Genomic DNA, 17,566 nt, shown 5'->3' with positions numbered 1-17,566 from the left:
CTGCAGCAGGGACCACGGGATCCTCCTGCTGGCACTGTCCCCCCCACCCCCCACCACCACCCCAGGGCAGCCCTAGCACCTACCTCCTCCTGCATCACAGGCTCATTAAGCCACTTTGGTCGTCTCCATCGCTAAGAGGATGGAAAAGGAAGCCTGGCTGTGACACCGTGCAGCAAGGCTGTTGTATGCATGTGTGTGCACCAGCGTGCGCCCCACTGCACACCCAGGCCCTTGCACGATGCCTGCCGGCTGGACCCACCCACCCCAGCAGGCGGAGCACACCTAGTCCACGTCCCCTGTATGTGCGCTCTTGCTCTCGCACGTGTGCATGACCCTGACCCCAGTCCAGGGCGGCGTGCTTGGGCCCCTCAGCGGCTCCCAGCACAGGCACCTGTAAGGGTCTGGGTCCCCTGTGGCATGTGGAGTTGAGGTGGGCAGCCTGCACAGGGACAGGTGTGCTGATATGGGGCCTTGCCAACCAGGAGCCTCATTCCGGGTCTGGCAGCAGCCTGCCACTCGGTATGTGTCCCTGTGGACAGTAAGGACCTGGACGGGATGATGCCCGAGGCCCCGTCATGGTGACTGGGGTGAGCCTGAGGTGGGGGTGCCCCCCAGGTGGGCTTGTGGTCTCTTGCCCTCTGCACACACCCAGCTGTGCTGGCTCATCTGCCTACTTCCTGAGTGGGTTCCCATTCCAGTGGGTCAGCCCCCCTGCCCCTTAGACCCCCCTCACCTCAGCAGGCGAGGAGAGGGTGCTACTCAGGTCCTGCTTTGGGTGTGATTGGGGCTGCTGCAGAGGGAAAGACTGGCAGGTAACCCTTCCTCCCAGGGGTGGAACACAGGAGGGCCTCGGCGGACCAGACAGGTCTGCAGCCAGTGGCCCACATCTGGATGACTGTCTCCTGGGAAGGATCCAGGCCCAAGAGGAAGGGCCTCCCCCTCTAGGGCCCCGTGGAGGGGGCACCTCCCATTTCCATCCTGCTGAGCCTCTTCCCTAGGCCTTTGCCCAGAGTCACACATAAGGTCTCGGGGTATGGGGCTCATGGGCGTGGAGTTCTGGGGCATCGTCTACAAGCTCTTTGGGAACCTCGTCCTCCAATAGTGACTGCTCAGGTGGGGCAGGTAAGGTTGGAGGGGTGCTTGGGGACTGAGCACAGAGGCTCTGCTGGAGGTGTAGGGATGCCCTTGAACCCGGGGTTTTGCTTTTTGTTCAGGGATCCTGAAACACAAGGTGCAGGGATCACATGACCTGTCGTCACGCGCCAGGAAAAGGTTTTGTCGTTTCGTTCCTGTCCATGGAAATTGCCCCAGATGGAGGAAGGGTGGGTGCGTGAGGAGCCATTCCTGGAGGACCTTCCAGCAGGCGGGCTGACCGATGCCTCAGGACCCCCAGTCTCCCCTCCTTCCTTCCTTAGCAACTTCCTCATTCTCAGAGCATGTCTGAGCCTTGTCCTAGGTGCCTTTGCACCGGCTAGGCCTCCCTTTGAAATGCTAGAGTTCCTCCTTGTCTGTCAGACTCCTAACTGTCCCTCAAAGCCCATGGGCACCAGATGCACTGTTTGCCCAGCACTCCCCTCCTGAGAACACCCTCCAAACTTACAAGCCCCCCCTCGCCCTCCACCCCCATTAGCTCAGCCCAACCACTGGGTGGACCTCAGGAGACTTGGGACTGGCCTCTCTCTCAGGGCCGGTGTGTTATGGGCAGCCCTGCCGGCCAGGCCGCCTGCCAGGTGACTCATGTCTCTGGCCCCAGATGCACCCCTCTTCCCAGCTGGGCTTGGACCCCTCAGCTCCTGGTTTTTCTTTGGCTGAGGCTGGGCCGGGTGAGGTCTGGAGACTTAGACCCCAGGCACTCGTGAGTCCTGTAGGCCCTGAACCAGACAGCAGGGGGTGGCAAATGGCAGCCCCTAGGGCATGGGGGGCTGCTGAGGCCAGGGCAGTGGGCTGGGAGCACAGGATCCCTTCACCTAGTGTAGAGCTCGGTGGTGCTGTTGACAGGGTGGGAGTAGCTGGTTCCCCACCCGCCCCCGGGCTGGCAGGGTGTGGCTGGAAGATGTCAGACAAGTGGGCAGTTTGGTGGCCTGGAGTGAGGTGATGTGACAGGCAGGCTGCGTGTCCTGCCCAGGACGTTAGGACAGGGATCAGCGGGTGGATGGGAGGACCCAGAGGAGAGTCTGAATGGGGTTCCCCTCAAACACCTCCAGGTACCACCGAGCTGGGGGGAGGCAGCTGCTGGCTCACACTCATCCTTTGTTCCCAGATGGGTCCCAGGGACATCACCCGAGCGTTCTCTGCAGCAGCCCGAGGGGAAGCTGTTCTCCTGGCAACAGTCCCTCGCTGTGCTGCGGCCACCAGGCAGGCGGCACAGCCCCTCACCCTGCGCAGCAATCCTGACAGCCCTCGCCAGCCCTGCCTTGGCCAAAACACCAGACAGAAATGTGCAGGCACGCTGGGACCCAGGAGCCTCTGCCAGTGTGGCCCTGGGACCGAGTGTGAGGTCAGGGGCCGCTGGGCCAGGGCAGGCCCCGAAGACCAAGCCCCAGAAGCCAGGGAGGACTGACCCCGGCGACTCGGGGGCAGTGAGATTGCCACCGTGCCTGGTCAGTCTGCCCCAACCAAGGAAGAGAGGATCTACAGGACCGCACTTGGCCCCTTGCCTATATCTGGGGAGGGCAGGGTCCTGAGACAGTGACCAGCTCTACCCCCTGGTCACACCAAGAACACCTGCCAGGATGGGAGTTCCCCAAAGAGGAGTTTCACGCTCTTGGGGGAGGAAGGGGTGCTAGAGGGGAAAACAAAGTGGACACACACACACGTCGCCTGTGTCCTCACAACCTGCTCACACGTGCCCTGCGAAGCCCACACGTGACACCACATGGCATGGCCGTAGGGAGACCTTAGCTGCGGCACAAAAGGCTCAGCAAACAGGGGCTGAGACTCTAGGTCTCCGGGGAGCCCCCGTGGCGCGGGGAGGGGGGCAGGTCCCCGTCTGGCAGCATCCAGCCAGTGGACGCCTCTGTCCAGGAGACGATGCTCGCACCTGAGTTTTTCTGATGTCCTTGTAAGTGTGATTTAGATTTAGAGCATGTACATTTTTAAAGTTTTTATTTTTTAAGTGGTCTCTACAACCCAATGTGGGGCTCAAACTCACAACCCCTAGATCAAGAGTCTCATGCTTTACTGAGCCAGCCGGCCGCCCCTGTTGTATGTACTTTTTTTTTTTTATGAATATATATATTTAAAGTATTTGTGAGAGAGAGCATGAGTGGGGGAGAAGCAGAGAGGGGCACAGGTGAGCTGAAGCAGGCTCCATGCCGTCAGCACAGAGCCCGACTCGGGCCTCAAACTCACGAACCACGGGATCATGACCTGAGCGGAAGTCAGACGTTCAAGCGCCTGAGCCACCCAGGCGCCCCTGTGTGTACTTTTTCATACACGGTACTTTTTTTAGACCTTTTGCCTCATTTTGGAAAGGTCCCTACATTGCTGAGTTTGCGGACGCAACAAGACAGAAACTGAGCGTCAGAACCCCACATGGGGCCCGCCGGACCTCGACCAACTTATTCTAACATTCCCAGGGAAGCGACTCCAGTAACAGAGCATGTGGGGAAATCAGAAATAAAGAAACAGGAGATTATTACCAAGTGATGTCACAAAGCTACACCAACAGGTAGCAGGCAGGCATTGGCTGAGCCAGGCTCAGAACAGGCCTTGACTGTGCTGACCAGTGACAGCCAGAGGTGGTGTCATTGACGTGACAGGGACCACCCTGTGCTCCGTCGGATCTGCTGATGGAAAAGAAGTAACTAGATTTCCGGCTGACTCCACACACAAAACCCGAGGCCCAGACAGATTAAAAGATGCCACTTTTTAAAACATTTATTCATATCTGAGAGAGGGGGAGACACAGAATCCAAAGCAGGATCCAGGCTCTGAGCTGTCAACACAGAGCCGGACACGGGGCTCGAACCCACGGACCGTGAGACCATGACCTGAGCCGAAGTCATACCCTCACTGGCTGAGCCACCCAGGCGCCCCGAGAAATGGCATTTACTAAACGCCAGCAAATGCTGAGAATATTAGCGGGCGATAAGCAAGTGAGTGTCCTTCCTCCTAACCGAGATCCGCGAGCATATGCGCTGAAGGGAACAGTGGTTACGAGTGATCGACTCAGGCTTCAGAAGCTCTGCACTCAGGAGACCCAGCCAGAGGTAAGCCGGCCGCCGAGTAAAGACGTTTGCAGTGTGGCACAGGCTTCGTACGCAACACACCTACAGAAGTCCCCCAGGCAGATGAGAGGAAGGCGTTCCGTGTACCAGAAAAACGGGCAAACGGCACCAACAGGAAAAACCACAGAAGGGGAGACCCGACTGGCCAAGAACTTTGTGAAGAGGAGTACGTCAGATCAGTGCCAATAGAAACCACCAGAAGAGGGCAGTTTGCCTCATTTGGGCTGGAGTGTTTCACCCCACCCCCGGTCGCGGTGGAGAGGGGAGCAGTGCTGTCACGGCCGGCCCCCAGGCACCAGACGGAGCGGCAGGGTTCATGCTCAGTGCCCCTGGGCTGCGCGCTTAGAGTCGGTGAAGAGGGTACTTTTTCGGGGCACCTGGGTGGCTCAGTCGGTGAAGCGATGACTCTTGGTTTCAGCTCAGGTTATGATCTCACGGTGCGTGGGTTTGAGCCCCTGAGTCGGGCTCTGCCCTGACAGTGCGGAGCCTGCCTGGGATCCTCTGTCTCTGCCCCTTCTCCTGCGGTCGCGCTCTCTCAAGGTAAACACTTAAACGAAAGAGATGGTACATTTTATGTTACGTGTATTTTGCCACAAAACAAAAGAAAGATGTGCTTGAATCACACACATGTCCCACCCCAGGGACACATGGGACAAGGGGAGTTACAAGGATTTTCATCTCTGTGTCTGAAGTTGCAAACGTTTGGAAACCACCTGAGTGTGCTGTGAACCGGTGAATCCGATGGGCAGCCTCGGGGGGATATCCGTGTCAAAGGCCAAGCTCTGGACTCCGGACTCGTCCTCACGGTCGCCTCTGCTCGTTGCAAAAATCCTCTAAAATATCAGAGGGGTTTGTCTGTTTTTAAGGAGCAAGCCACAGAGTGGAGAAAATGGGAGCGGGGACTGGACGGCAGACGGATGGCGGGTGTCCCCGCGTGGCCGGAGGGCAGACGGCGCCCTCGGGCCGCTGGGCTGGAGGCCGGACCTCTGGGCAGTGTCCACCCCGCAGGCGCCCCCATGTGGCCGGGTAGCCGGAGCAGCCAGGTCAGAAGGAGGTTCCTGGACCCGGAGGGGGCGTGTCCGGGCGAGGCGGTCAGGTCTGTTTTGGATGTTTTCACTCCGAGGAAGCTTTCCGGGCCTGTCTGGGCCTGAGGAGCAGACACCCAGATGGGGTGCGCACCCTGGGAGGGCGGGCATGCCAGCTCCACGAGGCTGGGGGCAGGAGGGGCCCAAGGTGGCAGACCCCCGGGAGCACTTCTGGGGCCCGTGGCACCTAGCTCCCTCAGCCCACGCGCCTGCAGTCTTGCCCACAGCCGGGGTCAGTCCAGTGGGACGTCTGGCCAGAGTGGGCTCAGGGAGCTGTGGGCAGCGGGGCGGTAAGAAGGGGAAAGCCCACCTCCACGGTGTCCCCTGTGCCCCCCACAGACCGGGAGCTCACTGCAGAGAGTGGCAGAGAAAGCACCCCCCACCGGCCCCGCTGGCCAGAGGGTCAGCCTGGGGAGCAAGGTCCCCCTGCCGCATCCCGTGTCCTCGCTGCTCCAGTCCCAGCCCTGCCCTGTGCACCGTGGCTGGCAGCCCAGGCCTGCGGGCAGGAGCCCATCTAGGGTCAGGGTGGGCAGCAAGGCCTGGCTGTGGGTGCCTGAGGTGGGGCAGGGCCCAGGATCAGAGGCATAGGGGTGGCAGGAGGGGCCGGTGAGGGCCACCTGAAGCTCCCCATACTTCCCTGGAAAGCCTGCTGGTGTGGATGCGACCACCCCCCACCCCCGATGGGAAGCCTTCCCCCGGCCCCATGTAGGTGAGGACACCAGCCCAGCCATTGAACAATACAGTTTATTTCAGACTTGGCCTCCACTCAGGCCCGGGGTTCCTGTGGTTGGCTGGCCAGGCAAGGACACGTCGGGCTCCCACAGTGCCCAGGGCCACCCTCCAGAGCCTGCCCACTGTCCCCATGCCAGGGGCCAAGCTGGGACCAGATGTGCTAAGGAGGGGCTGCAGAGCAGTGTCCCTGCAGGCACAGAGGGGCGATGGACGTGGGCACTGGTCACCCACCAAGCAGCTCTATTCTACCTGTGTTATTGCATGTATACGCTTGTTAGAATCAAAGGGTGCTGGGAGAGGCGGGAGGAACCCCTCCGTGCGCCCCCATCTCCGTCCTCCCCGCCAGGCTCCCAGCTGGCCCCAGGAAAAGGAGGAGGCTCAGGGCAGGAAGTGAGGCGGTCCCAGCCTCGGGGGCTCCCCTGGAGCACAAGCCGGGTGAAGTATGGGAGCCCCCCCTCCCCAGACCGGCCTTTGGGCTGTGTGTCCACCCAGCCAGGGTTCAGGTGATGGGCAGGGGCGGCATAGAAGGTCTGCCCCTGTGACTGTTTGACTCAGGGCGGCCCCACTGCTCCGGCCCTGCCCAGGTGGAACACCCCCCCCAACCCTGCCCAGCTACAAAGGGCAGAAATGGGGCCCCACTGCACCGGCTCCGCCCAGATGGACCTCCCCCACCCTTGCCCAGCTACAAACAAAGAGCGGAAATGGGGAGAGTGAAACAGCCGTACCCTTTAATGTGTCCACACGGGCTGGGCCCTTGCCAGAGCCCGTCCCAGACCCCTACCCGGCCCTGGGGCCTCTCGGCACAAGCTGGCGCACATGAGTGGGTCCGCTGTGGACGCACCTGCCCAGAGGCGGTGGGCCACGCTCACAGTCCACTCTTTCCACTGCCCCCGGCCAAGACCCCTGCCCCAAGCTGGAGCTCTGTCTTGTGCTCCTCAGTAAACTCTGGAGCCTGGGCTCCTTCTGCCCCAGAGATTGGGAAGGGAAAGTGCTGGGGGGCCAGTGAGGGGGCCTGGTTTCCATTGCTTGCCTGTCCAGCTCTCTCCCTCTGTGTGTATGTGGGGGTAAACGCGTATATATATGTATATCATGTATGTACGTATGTATACGTAGCTGTGTGTGAGCTCGGCATGCACTACATTCCTGAGGTCTGTACAGGAAGTGGCTGGGCCCCCACCTGGGCACCAGCCATCATTTTTTCCGGGCCAGGAAGGCCACACTAAGAATTAGGGCTGCGGCTGCCACAGCCACACCCCCAGCCACCAGGAGCGGGGTCAAGTTCTCAAAGGGGCAAGGGCCTCGGCCCCCTGAGCCCCCGCTGGGGGCTTCGTCCTCCTCAGCGCCGTCCCCGGGGCCCTTGGGCTCGGGGGTCGCATCCGGGCTGCTGGGGGCTGCAGGGGCCGGCTTCAGGTTGCTGTGGTTATTGAGAAGCGTAGGGTCTGCCTTGGCAGGGGTCTTCTTGGCAGTCGGTGGTGTGGGGGCCACTGGAGGCTCCTGCTTCTCTGCCTGAGCCTCCTTCTTCCCAGGTTTAGCCGAGGGAGCTTTGCCATCCACAGCTGGCGGGGCTCTGGCCTCAGCAGCGGCCTGGGGAGCCTTGGTGTCGGGCTTGGGGCTGCTGGTCGACTTCCCTCTGGACTCCATGGCGGGTGGTGCTGGCAGGCTTTGTGGGGTGTGCGTGAACAGGCAGGTAGCTGGACCACAGCGGCTCAGGACAGCTCACTCCTGGGCATTATCTAGGCCTGGAGAGAGACACGATGAGGCTGTGGCCAGAGACTAAGCCCTCCTGTTCAGCCCCTACCACCTTGCCCCCAGAGAGACCCTGTCCAGTTCTCCGGACCAACCCCCAGCTCTGGATGCTTGCTCTCCATCTCCCCCCGACCACTCCCTGAGAAGCCCCTCCAACCACACAGGCAGAGCCTCTGGGCCCTGAACAGGCTGGGGGTGCCGGAGGAGACCGGCCAGAGACCTCAGTTTCCTCCTTTGCAAAATGGTCCTGCCCATACACGTGCTGTTTCCATCTGAAGCCAGGGTAGGGAGGCCCTTGATGGGGAAGTGAGACCCCACCCGGCCCCGAGGAGGGTATGTGGTCAAAGTAGGACATGGCAGCTAGGGTGCGCCTGGGGCAGAACCAACCGGATACCGTCTCAGGAAGACTGGGTCCAAGTAGAGAGGGGGCAGGGCAGGAATCCAGAGTCTGGGCTCTCTGGTGCCAGCAGGGTGGGTGTGGGCCCAAGGCTGCCACAGCAGGGATGCAACACACCTGAGGTGTCTCCCCAGGAGGCTGGAGAAGCCAGTCAGACAGGCAGTGACAGGCCTGTGCCTCCTGGAAGGCATCCGCCCCTCCCCGGCCCCTGGTACCCACCCCAAGGCCAGCTTCGCCCGCTCCAGTTCAAGGGCAGGGAGTCCTTCCCGAGTCTGAGGCTGTGCCTGCCTCTAGGGCAAGGGGGGCGGTTTCCTGGTGTGAGCCTGGAGTGGACAGACCACGTCACTCAGTCCCAGCACCCTCAAATCTGGGCCAGGGCAGAGCATCGGGGCTCGGGGCTGTAGGAGAGGCCTGGCCCAGACCCTCAGTGTTTGAGTTGGGGGTACCGGGGACACGGGGCTGGGCCCGAGTCCTCTCTCCCCAAAGACCTGGACACCAGCCGTCTGCCTCTCCTCCGTGAGGATTAGAACCCCCCGGCCCCTCCTCCCGCCTCCATCCCCACCTGCACGGGGAGAGGGCGCCCACTGGGAAGCAGCAGCCCAGGTTTTCCACCCAGGCCAGGCACACTACCCACACCTGAAGGTCACCTGTAGGTCACAGCATGATGGGGGTGTCCTGAGAGCAGCCCCGCTGCTGGCCCGCTTCCCAGGGAGCTCCAGCGGCCCGCCACCCCTGTTCTGGATGGGCATCCAGCTGCTAGGCGCCAAGTTTGCAAAGGGCAGGTGGTCTGCCTCCCCACCCCCCCCCCACCCCGTTATTTTTGTCTCACACTGACGTCACCCCCCTCCCCCTCCCAGGAGCCGCCGGGCTGGAGCGAGCCAGGGGCCCGCAACGCGCCCCCAGTGACCTTCAAGGCGAGAGCCCGCGATCCGCCCCGCGGGGCCGCCCCGGCCCCAGAGACCCCAGTGCCTTACGCTGCTGCTCCCGGTGATCCCACCTCGGCGCTGCGCGCTCTCCGCGGGACCAGGGCCGGCGGCGGGCGGGCGGCGGCTGCGGCTGCGGCTGCGGGGACTGGGAGTTTCCCACAATGCACTGCTCTCAGCGCAGCGAGCCGAGGGGGCGGGGGCTACCTCGCCGCCGGCTCCGCCCGCCCGCCCGCAGCCACCCGGGGGCCCCCAAACCCAGCTCCGCCTTTGATCCCTAAGGCGGCTTGCAGTCAGGAAAGCAAGGGGTGGACGCTGCCCTTCCCGCACCCCCAACCCAGCCAGAGCAGGAGTCCGGTGGTTAGCCCAGGCCCGGTGCCGGTCAGCGGGTGGGCGGACAGAGGGAGGTCTGCGGGAGGGAGGCCAGTCCCAAAGAGAAGGCTGCCCTCCCCCAGTCGGTTCCAACAGATCTCAGAGAAGAGGGTATCTACTTAGAATATTTATTTATCTTCTCACGGGACAAGACACAAAAAGTTACAACTTCTTAAATCTCTTCAAAAGAAAAAAATATAATTCTGTAAGCAGCAGCAGCTTCCAAGGTACAGATGTGGTGGGAGAGGACAGCTCCCAGGAACAACCGTGAACTAGGTGGGGGGGCCCAGGCCTGAGCCCCAGGTAGTGTCACTGGGAAGGGGCCTCCGGGGAGGGAGCCCGGGTGGGGGTACACAGCACCAGCACATCAGGATCAATTACCAACACAATCACGTAGCCTGGGGTGGGGCGGAGCAGGGGTGGGGGGCAGGCCGGCTTCAATTCACAACATCAATGAAAGAGGGGGGTCCCGGGAGGGCAGAACTTCTGGAGTGTGGTCAGGGGCCTTAAGAAGAGGCCCAGAGAGTAGGGTGGGCCCTGGGAGGGCTGAGGGGGCATGTACTGCCCCCAGAAATAAAGTGGGTACCCCAGGCTCCTACTGGTCCTCATGCCTGCCCTCCCCACTGGCCAATCCCAGACCCAGGGCAGGGGGCAGGGGGGTGTCTCTGAAGAGGGGTCTGCTGAGAGGCAACAAGAACCAGGCTGGAAAAATAAATGCCTGGATGGGGTCAGAGGGGAGCCTAGAGCACACGGCACAAACACGCACACATTGCCTGGCCACGTGGGTAAGGCCGGCGGCCCTGCCACAGCCCCGTCTCTGAGAGGCCAGGCCGGTTGAGGGCTGGTGGACACGATCTGCCCCCCAGAACATTCTCACATGCACACAGACCTTACACACCATGGGTCCCCAGCCTGGGGTGGGGGTAGAGAGGCCCCACCGGGAGGGATGCTGGGTCCCACAGTAGAGTAGGGGGGCTTGCCCTGGGAGTCAGAACCCAGTGACCCCCCTGCACCTGGGACTCCTGGCTCAATATGGGGAGCAGGAGACCTCCTGCAAGGCTGGCTGGGGGGCAATGTGGAGTCCGGGCTGAGGCGAGAAGGGCGACGGCAAGGGGAGGCTGGACGGATGGACACAAGGATGGACAGAGCACTTGTGCTCAGCAAGTTAATAAATAGGTTTGTGCGGGGTCCCTTTGTAGACTAGGGGCCAAGCCTCGGGGACGAGAGCTGGTAGACTGGAGGGTAGGGTCCCGCTTGCCCAGCCCAGGCCTGGGGGCCCCAGCCCAGAGACCAGCTCTGTCCCTGGGGGTGTTCAGGCCGGGGTGGAGCTGTGGCGGGGGCTGGCTCCAGGAATGTAAAGATTTCTGCGCTTTCTACATAAATACGACGTTGATCCCAATGGTCGTGCAGGCAGGACCCCTCAGGGGCCCCTGTGTGCACCACCCACGTGGACCCTGTGCCCCTCCTCTGCTTCCCCCCCATCCATGTGCGGAGAGGCGGACGGAGACTTCCTCTTGCTCAGTCCTGGGCAGGCCACCCGGCTCCGGCCCCGCTCTGGTCCCACGCGGCTGGAGGGCATAGGTGGCCTCCGGGCTCAGTGCTGGGGTGGCTGCAGCAGCCCCAGCAGGGTCTCGGCGATGCCCAGGAAGTAGACCACTTGAGCGATGCCGAACAGCGGGGCGATGACCAGGGCACGGCAGTAGGCACCCTTCAGGAAGGCCGAGGGGCCCTCGTGCCTCAGGATCTTCCTGTGGGGACGGGGCGGTCAGGGCTGGGGCCGGCCCACCCCCCACCCCCACCCCCACGGGGCCTTCCCACCTGGCACAGTCCAGGAACCCAGTGTAGGTGTCCTCGTTGACTCCGCGCTGCAGCGACTGGAGTCTGGTCTTCACCACTGTGGGGCCGGTGGGGGGAGAGGCGGGTCGTGCAGATCAGCATGGGGCCCTGCCCACCACCCACCCCGCCCCTGGGCCTGCATCCCCAGCTGTGGCCCCGGCACTGACCGTCACAGGGGTTGACAGCCACGGCAGCCGTGCTCCCAGCCACACAGCCAGCCAGGAAGGACACGTAGAAAGGAGACTTCTCCGCGGATGCCGGACGGCCCAGCTGGTTCAGGTTGGCAAAGAGGGGGAAGTAGACGATGGAGAAGGGGACGTCCCTGTGGGGGGGGGGGGGAGGGAGGGACGCTGGTGACCTCCGGTTGTGCGGTGGCCAGGCCTCCCTCCTTCCTCCCCTGACCCTCACCGTCCCCCCCCCACCAACCTGAGCAGCGTGGCCCCCAGTCCCTTGTAGAGGCCAGCGATGCCCCGGCTCCGAAGCAGGTCCCGGGTCAGCTGGGTGGCTGTGGGCCGGGGGGTGGCCGTGGCCTCCACGGAGGGCTGGGCGCCCCCTTGGGCCGACAGCTGGGCCTGGGCAGCCAGTATCTTCTTCTGGGCGGCTGGGGAGAGAAGGGATGGGCCTGCTTGCGAGGGGGGGTGGGGCGCCGGGAGCGGGGCCCTGGCTGTTGCCCCCGTCCCAGCTCTGCGTCCCCGCCCTGCACCCTCACCGAGGCGGCCGGCATCCTGAAGCTGGATCTTCAGCATCTCCATGGGGGTGGTCACAATCACCTGGCAGGTGCCAGCTCCACAGCCCGCCAGCATCTCCTTAAACAGGGTCAGCTTCTGCCTGCGGGGAAGGAGTAGGGCCCGTGGCGCAGAAGCTGAAGCCCCTGCCGCCCTGGGGGTGGAGGGTACAGGGAGTGGGAGAGGCGGACGCAGTCCCGTGGGGGTACAGCGCCCTCCAGCCCTGGCACCGAGCCCAACAGACAGATGGCCCCACGAGCAGGGCCCGGGAAGGTGGGAGGACCGTTCTCACGCGCACAGCCCTGGAAAAGCTCGGGGTCTCAAGTACCCAACGGGCCACCCTTTCGGTCCCACCCTCGGGTGACAGGGGAGCTGGTCAGCACCTCCCAAATCCCACCCCGCAAGGGGCAGTTCACAGTGGCCGGGGGCCAGGACCACTGGGGCCTAAGCACCGCTGACTCAGCATCCGCTTCCCTCCCTGGACAGGAGGCAGAGAGGGAGTCAAGGTGAGGGGCACAGGAGGGCAGAGCTTTTGTCCTTTGTCAGGAGACACACACCCCTCCCCCTCACAACCTTGGCCCCCAGCCCCTCACCCGTCCTTGGAGAGCTGATATCGAAAGAAGTCGTTGGCGGCCAGCTTGATGGCCTTCTCCGGGGTGACGAGGGTCAGGTTCACGGCGGCTCCTGTGGGGTTGGGGAGGCTCTCAGCCAGCACTAGTCTCCCAGCTGGCAGAGCCCTGCCCCCGTCACTCCTTGGCCCGCTTCTCCTGCCCTCTCACCCACATTGGTGCCAGGCAGGGCAGGACCGGGCAGGGACAGGGGCAGTGCCTCCTCCAGGCTCTCTGCTCCCCCTCCCAGAGGAGCACCTCCCCTGGAGGACGGGGTGCTCACGCTGCTGGGGCCAGGGCTGCTGGGGAGGCAGCGGCGAGCCCCTTGAACGGCGTCTGGGCAGATCCGGGCCTGAGGATTGTCTCCTAATCGGCTTTGCAGCAGCACCCCCACCCCCTCCCCTCTCCCGGCACAGATGGAGCCCCACCTGCCCAGAAGACGAGGGAGAAGGCTGCAGCCACCATGGTAGAGACACCGTGTCCTGCCATGCTGGCAGGCAGTGGGGGTGGGGGCGAAGCCACAGAGGACTGCCCTCCCCATGGGTCCCACCCTGTGTCGTTGGCCCAGCACCCAGACCCCCGTGGGTCACGTCCACACCCACACACCTGGCCCAAGCGTGCCGCCCTGCCTGGTGCTGCCACCTGCCTCCCAGCTCCTCCAGCCGGGCCCCTCTACCCACGCCTGCCCCACCCCCGGCCTCACCTCGGTACATGCCAAAGTAGCCCTCCGAGCGGACGGTCTTGATGAGGCAGTCAGACCTGCAGCCAAGGGGAGGGGGTGAGCTGGGGACCAGCGACAGAGCTCCCCAGGCCTGCCCTGCCCTCAGTTTCCCCTTTTGTGGAACAGGGTGAGGGAGGCAGGAGCAGGGCTTAGGGGTCTGAGCCTCACCGCACTGCCCGCCGCCCCCCCCCCCCGCCGGCTCACGAACTCCCCCCCCACCCCCTCCCCCTCGCACACTCACATGCTGCTGTACACGCGCTGGCCATTCTGCTGGTTCTGCAGCCTGGTCTTGGCCAGGTCGATGGGGAACACGCAGGTGACCCCGATCAGCCCGGCGATGCCGCCATTGATGAGCTTGGCTGGCAGACTGAGAACAGAGGGAGCGTCAGGAGAGTGGCCTCCCCGGCCATAGGTCAGGACACACGGGGTAGGGTGGAGCCAAGACCAAAGGCAGGGTCTCGTTCTGACCTGATCTGCTTATCAGCCATTTAACTGAGCGCGCCCAGGTAGGAGCCGGAGAGGTGGACCGTGGAAGACGGATGGACGAGGTAGAGGCGGCAGAGGGTGGGCGGGACAGAGGGGGAGGGGCGGTCCTCCACTTTCTGGGGAATTTCAAAACCACCACTTCTCTTCTAGAAGAGGGTGAGGAATCAGCAGAGGGAGGAACAGACCACACAGAGGCACATCAGGGAAGTAGGCTTCCCCCCCAGGCGACCTCCCCAGGTCTCGTGCCGGGTCACCAAGCCCCTCACCCACCCGTGGCCCCATCTCTAGGGCCACCTGCTTTCCCCGCAGCCACCCCCCTGCCTGTGAGTCCTCCCAGCTGGCCTCGCTCACGCTCACACACACTCACGTGCACACTGAACACACACGTGAGCGCACTCTGCCTTTAAAGGGCCAGGCGCCTCTCCGGGAGTCAATTTCCCGGCCGGCCGGGCGTCTCAGCCCTGGACTGCGGGTGACCCCCTCATCCTTGAGCAGCGGCGGCTGGTGCCTGCCCTCTTCGGGATGGGGCTGGAGGCGCCGAGGAGCCCCCCAGCCCGAGCTCAGCTCACAGCTACCCAGGTAGATGACACCACGCCGGGAGCCGGCTCCACTGACGTGGCTCCTCTCGGACAGACCCCTCCCCGCGGACAAGCACCATGCTCACCCACCCCAGCCCTGCACCCACCCTCCTGTCCACCCTTCCCAGGAATCTCTCTCCCAGACACATGGACACACACACACACACACACACACACACAGACCGGGGCTTCAGAAGCTTCAGGGGTGTTTGGGGCACAGGCTAGGGGGCAGCTGGGAGGGGATGGCTGGCTCTCTGAGGCTCGATGTGGTTGGTTCCCCCATCCACCCTAGGGGTTGGAGGAGACAGGGCCCCTCTCACTAGGCGCAGGGCAGGAAAGCCAGAGCCGAGCTCAGGAGCCTCCTGTCGGGGGCCCCCCAGAGTCCTGGGGCCGGCCGGCCCCGCTGCCTCTGCTGGGGCCCCCACCCGCAGCACTGCCGCCCAGGGTCACAAGGCTGGCTCACACCCGTGGTCCCTCTGAGGACTGGTGACCTTCACCTCGGCTTTCCCAGGCCAGCCGTCCCCCGTGTCCCCGGCCCTCCGGCCCCATCACCTCCGAAGCCCCCAGTCCCGCTCACCCCGAGGACGGCACTCAGCTCCTCCAGGACTCCAGCCCGCGGGGCTCACAGAGGAGATCCAGTGGCCGAGGGAGGTGCCGGCGCACGGATTGGCCGCTGGGCGGGGCGGGGCCGGCCTTGGGGGGGCGACTTTCTCTTTCACTTTGGGCGCGCCTGGGCTCCCCGCAGCCCTGGGAGAAGGGATGGGAAGGGGTGTGACGGCTTCGGAGAGGCAGGGCCAGCCTCAGAGATTTGAATGGCCCCGGTGGGCCTGACTCAGGCCGACCCGGCCAAGCCAAGCCAGCTGCCCACAGGCACCCCAGCCCACGGCTGCCGCGACCCCAGCTGCCCAGTGGCTTTCCGTCTGCAGCCCACAGGCTGGATTTGTCTAGGACTCCAGGACCCAGAGAATGGGGCGCTCTCTGTGCCCAGGCACCCTGTGCACAGATATGGAGAATATCTGGTCCCTAGGGGGGTGGGGGGAGGAGTCTGTGCCCACTCCTCTTTGTGAAACTTGTGTGTATGTTGGATGAAGACACGTTTCGTGGAAACCTCACCCTAGGGCACAGGAAGACGAACCTGTTTAGTAAAAACACCAGAGAAGGGGCGGCTAGGTCTCCAGACGCCACTGGCTGCCGCCCATAGGACCACTCACCTGCCAGGTCCAGAGGGCATGAGGACTGGCACTCCCAGAGCCCTCTGCCCTGCCAAGGGCCCCCGACGCACACGCCCAGGGCCTCAGTCCTCAGGACCTGCTTCCCCAGGCCCTATCCTACAGATAAGGGTGTGACCTCTGAACTTCAGCCTGACCTTTCCCTCCCCACCCCCACCCCACCCCCGCCACGTATAGGCTGGCCACAGCCAGCTCTCTGCTGCCGTAGGCTGTCAGGGGCAGGGTCCGGGTCCTCCCTCTGGTCTCCCAGAGGTCTACGCCTGCCCTCTGGGGAACTGAGTGAGCCCTGCCTCCTGGAGCATCACCAGATCCCACCTCCCATCCAAGGGAAGGGACACCTGGGTGACGGGGGTCCCGAAGTCAGACAGACCGTCAAGATGAGGAGGGGAGCGATGAGGCAGGCCCAGAGATCCCAAGCCTGAGAAGAGAATGAGTCCTGGGGCCCCACATCACAAGCCATAGGCTGCAGAACGGAACAGGGAAGACGGTCGCTGGACCGACAGCCGTGACATGGAGGGGCTCTGCCTGGGGGAGACTGGCCAGGGGCCCAGTGGACCCGAAACCCCCTCTGTCCGTACTCACTCTGTGGTTCCCACCCCTGCTTATGAGACAGCTGCGGAAGGCCTTCCCTCTGCCCCTCTCGTTGCCACAGAAACCCGGACACCAGAGCCAGGCCTGAGGCCCAGGGCTGTCTGTCCTCACTGTCCCCTTCTCCATTTGTGCGGCCAGGTAAACTAAGGACCTGAGCAGGCTGGGGCCGGTGCTGCCCACAGAGACCATTCACGGGATGATTCCGCTACTTCCAGACCCACCCGGGGAGAAAATCTCCCACCAGGGAAGCCGCGGAGCTCCCCTACCCCCACGAAAGGCGATGGGGTGACGCTCAGTCTGGCACTGGCCGCAGGCTCCCCATTCAACCCCCCCCCAGTCCCGTCCCCGTTGGAGGGGGCACTTTCTATCCTGTCGGAGGGGCCCCAATCCGCAGACAAAGGAGGCTTGGGTTGGGGGCTGCGGACTCCAGCTCAGAGGCCGGCTCAGGCCCCCCTGTCCCTTCCTCTGGAGGGGATGCACACCGGGCCGGGCGGTCACGCTGCCCCCACCAGGCGATGGCGACTCCAGCCACGCACGTGTCCACACAAGTCCGGCGGGGGTCCCACGTGTGTGCCCCCCCCCCCCCCGCGGCCTGGCCTCTACTGCTTGGGCTGTAGCCCCAGCTGTACCCACCCCGTGGGGACACGTGTGCGCGGGGAGCGCGCCCGGCACCGCCCGGGGTCGCGCACGGCCTCCCACACCCGGCCGGCAGCTGGTCGGAGCATCCGCCGGCCCGGGACACCCCACCCCCCAACCCCGGAGGCGCCTTGTCGGGGCAGCTGTCACCTCCCCCGGCCACCTCGGCGCCCCTCGCCCCCGCAGCCGGGCCGCACTCGGGTGGACGCCGCTTAAGGGACAGGCCGGGCGGGCACTCACCGCGCGCTCTGCCGCCGCCGCCACCGCCGCGCTCGCCTCCCCGCCGTGGCCGCGCGCCCGGCTGCTCCGAGGCGCGGAGACGCGTCCGCTCGGCGCTGCGCGCTCCGCCCCCTGCCCCCCGGCCCTCGGCAAGCGGGCTCCGGCTCCCCCTCCCGGCCGCCGCGGCCACTGCGCCCGCCCGGCCAGGGCCCGGAGGCCCCAAAAGGCCCTTCCTCGGTCTCTGGGCCTCGCGCCCCCGCAAGAGCCAGGGACCCAGTGATTAGTCCTGCTGGGCCAGCAGGTGGCAGGGAATGCTGCGACGGGGGTGTCCTAGGGCAGGGTGGTGTCCCGGGCCTCGCAGTAGGTGCTTGGAGAGATGGGAGCCTGCCCGGCACCTGCCCGCCAACAGGGCTGACGCGCCACCCCGCACACAGGTGACCCTACCCACGGGTG

The 17,566-nt window shown here is 64.3% G+C and overlaps 2 protein-coding genes across 4 annotated transcripts; both read right to left on the bottom strand.

Annotated features, from left to right (window-relative positions):
• Positions 1–6,748: 6,748 nt before the first annotated feature.
• CEND1 (cell cycle exit and neuronal differentiation 1) lies at positions 6,749–9,249 on the bottom strand. 3 transcript variants are annotated; one of them, XM_042958552.1, is made up of 2 exons: positions 9,164–9,249; positions 6,749–7,785 (listed from the first exon to the last, which is right to left on the bottom strand). In XM_042958552.1, exon 2 carries the CDS (start codon positions 7,685–7,687, stop codon positions 7,238–7,240), a length of 450 nt encoding a protein of 149 aa, XP_042814486.1. In that variant the 5' UTR covers positions 7,688–7,785; positions 9,164–9,249; the 3' UTR covers positions 6,749–7,237. The 3 variants fall into 3 exon arrangements, with proteins under 3 accessions (XP_042814486.1, XP_042814487.1, XP_042814488.1); XM_042958553.1 differs by having other exon boundaries at positions 9,187–9,227; XM_042958554.1 differs by lacking the exon at positions 9,164–9,249 and adding an exon at positions 8,409–8,495.
• Positions 9,250–9,591: 342 nt separating this feature from the next.
• On the bottom strand, positions 9,592–17,150 carry SLC25A22 (solute carrier family 25 member 22). The gene is made up of 11 exons (XM_042959237.1): positions 17,135–17,150; positions 15,016–15,185; positions 13,843–14,006; positions 13,616–13,741; positions 13,357–13,412; positions 12,639–12,729; positions 12,030–12,148; positions 11,747–11,921; positions 11,488–11,642; positions 11,303–11,378; positions 9,592–11,232 (listed from the first exon to the last, which is right to left on the bottom strand). The coding sequence occupies exons 3-11, from the start codon at positions 13,860–13,862 to the stop codon at positions 11,079–11,081; spliced, it is 972 nt and encodes a 323-aa protein (XP_042815171.1). The 5' UTR covers positions 13,863–14,006; positions 15,016–15,185; positions 17,135–17,150; the 3' UTR covers positions 9,592–11,078.
• Between the last annotated feature and the right edge of the window lie 416 nt (positions 17,151–17,566).

This window comes from Panthera tigris, chromosome D1 (assembly GCF_018350195.1).
Source record: "Panthera tigris isolate Pti1 chromosome D1, P.tigris_Pti1_mat1.1, whole genome shotgun sequence".
NCBI classification, from domain to species: Eukaryota; Metazoa; Chordata; class Mammalia; order Carnivora; family Felidae; genus Panthera; species Panthera tigris.
The sequence above is the reverse complement of the archived record's forward strand: the minus strand, read 5'-3'. Positions and strand labels throughout refer to the sequence as shown.

Excerpts from the sequence above, each read along its gene's own strand:
- CEND1 (XM_042958552.1), bottom strand. The coding sequence starts at position 7,687 with ATGGAGTCCAGAGGGAAGTCGACCAGCAGCCCCAAGCCCGACACCAAG.
- SLC25A22 (XM_042959237.1), bottom strand. The coding sequence starts at position 13,862 with ATGGCTGATAAGCAGATCAG. Across the intron at positions 12,730-13,356 it reads CTACTTTGGCATGTACCGAG|GAGCCGCCGTGAACCTGACC; the intron begins GTGAGGCCGGGG and ends CCAACCCCACAG. Across the intron at positions 11,233-11,302 it reads GGGTTCCTGGACTGTGCCAG|GAAGATCCTGAGGCACGAGG; the intron begins GTGGGAAGGCCC and ends CCGTCCCCACAG.